General features: G+C 42.5%; 1 protein-coding gene across 2 annotated transcripts; it reads left to right on the forward strand.

Annotated features, from left to right (window-relative positions):
- The first annotated feature begins 584 nt into the window (after positions 1–584).
- Positions 585–2,017, forward strand: LOC146635334 (Fc receptor-like protein 5). Of its 2 annotated transcripts, none has more exons than XM_085350510.1 (6): positions 585–615; positions 700–735; positions 1,003–1,263; positions 1,343–1,588; positions 1,646–1,831; positions 1,917–2,017. In XM_085350510.1, the coding sequence occupies exons 1-6, from the start codon at positions 585–587 to the stop codon at positions 2,015–2,017; spliced, it is 861 nt and encodes a 286-aa protein (XP_085206636.1). The 2 variants fall into 2 exon arrangements, with proteins under 2 accessions (XP_085206636.1, XP_085206637.1); XM_085350511.1 differs by having other exon boundaries at positions 1,664–1,831.
- The last annotated feature ends 2,711 nt before the right edge of the window (positions 2,018–4,728 follow it).

Genomic DNA, 4,728 nt, shown 5'->3' on the forward strand with positions numbered 1-4,728 from the left:
GAACAAAGATCACTGTATGCAGCACATGTCTCCTCAGACCTTCACAAACATTAACCAGGGCGTGACGTGTAGTCTAATGTTGTGCAGCCATTCAAGTTATTTAGTCTTTCGGACCACAAGTCAGTGGTTGGAACAGAGAGAAGCACAAAACAACTAAAGTTTGCACAGTTAACGTGCAGTCAACTACAGGAAGACACAGTTTGTTTGGCTCAATCTGCGATATTATTAATTAAATCAATAATTACTTTAATGCAGTCAATATAATTATTTCAAAGAGCTGAGAAAACATCCATTAAAAGAGGTCGGACAGTCAGTGAAGACATCATACAGGTACTGGTGTTGCATTCAGGGTCAAATGTCAGTCGTAGATATTGTTGCTTTTAATTCTTATTCAATATTCAGTTGAAACGTGTAAAACTTTGGTTTCAAGGAAGCAGAGAAATAAACACACAAAGCTTTTTCACACAAGGTTTTTTCTAACCACAAGTCTAAGACCCAGAGACAGAGAAAGAGGAAGAGGAGGGTTTTACTCAGTGTAACCATGAACTGATCTCAGAGCTGGTGTGATATAATTGAGCAGCAGGATGGAGGAAACGTCTCTGCTGTGTCTGCTCTGTAAGCTCACTCTGTGTTTTTCATGCCTCTGCTGTCTTGTTGAATGTGAAACTCTGAACTAACCTGAGTTTAATTTCTCTTTAGTTCTGATCTCACTGCTGAGCTGCACCACAAACCAAGGTCAGTAACCTTCTTCTGTCACACTGTAAACCTGACTCACTCTCTCAGGAGACTGTGGGACACATTTATTAAGAACATGTCAGAGTTACTCTTGTTCAGTCTAAATGTTGTCATGTCTTATTTAGATCAAACACACCAAAAATTGCTTGTTGGCAATTAGTCTAATGCAAGAAACAACTGATTTATTGACCATACAATGACATCTGGTATGAGGACTTAAGTGGTTGTATAAGACTGCACTGACACTGTAGTTCTATATGTTTTCAGCTCGTCTGACTGTGAGTCCCAGCAGCTCTCAGTTCTTTAAAGGAGACTTTGTGTCTCTGAGCTGTGAGGAGGACGACAGCTCTGCTGGATGGACTCTGAGGAGAAACACAAGCAAACAACAGAGGACTCAGTGTGGAGATGGGTGGGGAGAAGGTGCTGGTTCTTCTTGTAACAACAATGTTTTCCTATCAGACAGTGGAGTTTACTGGTGTGAGTCCAGAGAGGGTCCCATCAGTAACATGGTTAACCTGACAGTCACTGGTAAGCTGAGTGTGTGGAGTTAGTGTTGATGAAGCTGTGTGTAAATGGATGAAATGCTGTAGTTTGTCTCTGTGTTGAGGTGGATCAGTGATCCTGCAGAGTCCTGTCCTCCCTGTGATGGAGGGAGATGACGTCACTCTGCTCTGTAAAACAAAGACCACTCCCTCCAACCTCCCAGCTGCTTTCTATAAAGATGGCTCCCTCATCAGGAAGCGGCCTACAGGTCACATGACCATCCAGCATGTTTCCAGGTCTGATGAAGGCCTCTACAAGTGTGACATCAGCGGTCATGGAGAGTCTCCATCCAGCTGGATCACTGTCACAGGTGAGGAGCTTCACTCTGATTTCACCTCTTATTCCATCCACATATTCACCTGAACAGGTGGGATTCTGTCTGCAGAAAAACCTACTACCACACCACCACCCACCTCTACACCACCTCCCACTCCATCAACTCTGCATCCTGACTTATTTTCACCTGAGCTTGTAGTTATCCACCTGGTGGTGTTCTGTCCATACTTTGTCTCCACTCTCCTTGTCGTGTCTTTATGTCGACAGAGAACTAAAGGTAACACTTTGAATCGTTCTCTGATTAATCAATATGCAGAATTCTCTATAAATTAACAGCTGAAACACTTCTTACATTTTTGCAGGAAATAACATTCGTGTCTCAATCCTGCCCTCTCAGCCTGATCAGGGACTGGATGATCATCATGATGTCATCACCGATGTCACTACAGAGTATCACTTCTGAATCAGAGCTCTGTTGTGTCTCTGTGAGTCTCAGTAACTTTGTCCTCTCCATCTCTGATGTGGAGATTATCTGAATAAATGGACTCAGATGTTCATCTCTCAAATTTTTTTCTGTAGATAACCAGTAAATATTCCTGCTCAGAGGAGGAGGTCATCATGTACTGTCTGTGTGCATCACTGCAGCTCTGTCACTAATTATTGTACAAACCATTACATTTATTTCTGCTTCCAACCTGTCTTCCCAATGTGATGTTTGTGCAATGTATGCATTTTCAACGCAGGTTTGTGTAACATTGCATGTGACAAATAAAGGCCTGACTGATTGATTCACTGATTGATATAATGTCCCATAATGGAGATTTCTTTTCACTGTTGTCGTGTCCACTGTGGGGACATTTTATGAAATAACATTTTACAGAAACATTAGTTGGAACTTCCTTCTTTGAGAGCATCACTAGAACTTGTTGTGGAAATGTTCCCTGATAGCAGGATTGTTGGACGACCAGTGTGGATCATGGATTCTGTCAGGTACTCCGACAGCCCAGACACATGCATGTCAGGTTATTCTGCTCATTCTCAAACCACCTTAAACCACACTATGGAAACCTGAAACCTAAAAAAGGTTTCACAGAAATCTTTCCAGAGCTCATCCAGTTTTTCTGGCAATAACATAAAAACCTGCAGTAAGAAAAGTTGGTAAAAGCTAAAGTAGTTCTAATAAAGTTGTAGAGAAAACATTTTCTAGCAGACTCAGATAATTATCTTTATTCAAAGTTGACCCACCATTGCATCTCCTGATTATTTACTGTCCGGCCTTTCTCAGCAAACAGTGAGCCAGGTGTTAATCCAGTGAGACAGAAAGTATGTAAAGCATAAAGACCACCGGCAGGCAGAAATGTACTGCTGCCTCCATGCACAGGCCTGAGCTGAATTCTCCTGTGATGACATCCAAAGAAGATACATAAAAATGTTCTGCACACCTGTACTCCAGAGAATTAAGTAAATAGTGAACCATGTCAATAATCAGTTTTGCTGGTTTACATATTTATTTATATGAATAATTAAATGATAAATGTAAAATAAATAACTTGATATCAAAGGAGCTTTCAAAGAAAAGTGTCTGGACTTCTTTAAGTTGCTTGAAGACGTTTCACCTCTCATCCGAGAAGCTTCTTCAGTTCTAAGGTCAAATGGTGGAGAGTCCCAGATATAAACCTAGTGGGAGTGACCCCCCACAGAGGGACAAAAGGACCCCCTGATGATCCTCTAATCGCCTGAGACAAGGTTTGACCTTAGAACTTAGTCCAGACGCTTTTCTTTGCAAGCTCCTTTGACTACGATGACCTGGATGACTGAGAACCTTCACAGACAAATAACTTGATGCATGCTCAATCATTCAGGTAAGTAAATCTCCAAAAGTTGATTCTGTTCATCTGGACGTAGCGTTTTGTGGGAGAAACATTTTGTCACTCATCCAAGTGACTTCTTCAGTCTCAGCTGACTGCAGGTTTCCCCAAATCTTATAAACAGTACATTTGCATAATGACTGAAACCAGCCCACTGAAGGGACAATGAGCTGGGAGGTCAGTTCCTTAATCTTTACTGTGCAAATTCTCATGACCATTGATCAACAACCACTGACCAAAACCCACCGATTTGGGGAAACCTGCAGTCAGCTGAGACTGAAGAAGTCACTTGGATGAGTGATGAAACGTTTCTCCTACAAAACGCTATGTCCAGATGAACAGAATCAACTTTTGGAGAGGTAAAATAAATATCTGTACATTTCCTACAGACACACCTCATTAATGCGTTTCTGCACCTAGTTTGGTTCCTGCTGTTTGAACAAAGACTGATGGCGAGCTGAGTAAATGTTCTAATGTGTCATTCTTCTGGTTCAAAGGTCAGTCTGAGCTACAGACACAGATAAAGCATGTTTAAAAAACTGTGAGTCTAATTTAAGCTCCGACTTTTTGTTCCTTGATTATGCTGTTAATCATTTCTGGGTGTGTTCACCCTGAGTTAAGCCTTTGTCACAGTGTGTTTTCCGTGTTTCTGAGAGCAGCTTTAGGCTAGCTCTGAAAACCAGAGTTATGGACAGATGACACACCCATATGGAAAAGGTATATATAAATCTTATATTTCTCATTTGGCTCTCGGCAAAGGCAGTCACACTTTTCTCCTCTCCCTTATCTTCCCTGCTTGGCCTCTTATGTCCTTGTCTTGTCTGCATTACTTTCCCTGGAACACTCTCTCACAGTCTGTTTCTAAAACCTAAAGAGAATTATGGATTTGATCAACTGGTCTCTGAATGCTATTGACACCCTTTTCTCAACGAGAAGTCTGGGCTCGGGAGAGCCCGGGTGCCTGGACTTTCCCTGCCGGATACACGATGGACGGGTGGCAGACATGGAGGATCATGTGCCTGGCGGGACTGTCGATCGAGGACGCTGAAGATATCTACCTATTTGGAACCATGATAACAGGGTTCTTGCTGATCGGAGCTGGCTTGGCCCTGGCTTATCGGAGAATTAAGACAGCGGAACCGGCTGTTCAAACCGCCACAAGGCTGCCCGCTGGGATTGAAACGATGGGACGAGGCGCGACTTCTCAGAATGGGCTCACTGAGTGCAGCATGGTTATGAGCTTGGAGATATCTGTTTGTATCTGTCTTGTGTGAAACTTGTATGAACAGCATACAAGAGTGAAAAC

Source organism: Diplotaxodon limnothrissa, linkage group LG3 (assembly GCF_057381915.1).
Source record: "Diplotaxodon limnothrissa isolate DT_005_m linkage group LG3, D_limnothrissa_male_GT1.1, whole genome shotgun sequence".
NCBI classification, from domain to species: Eukaryota; Metazoa; Chordata; class Actinopteri; order Cichliformes; family Cichlidae; genus Diplotaxodon; species Diplotaxodon limnothrissa.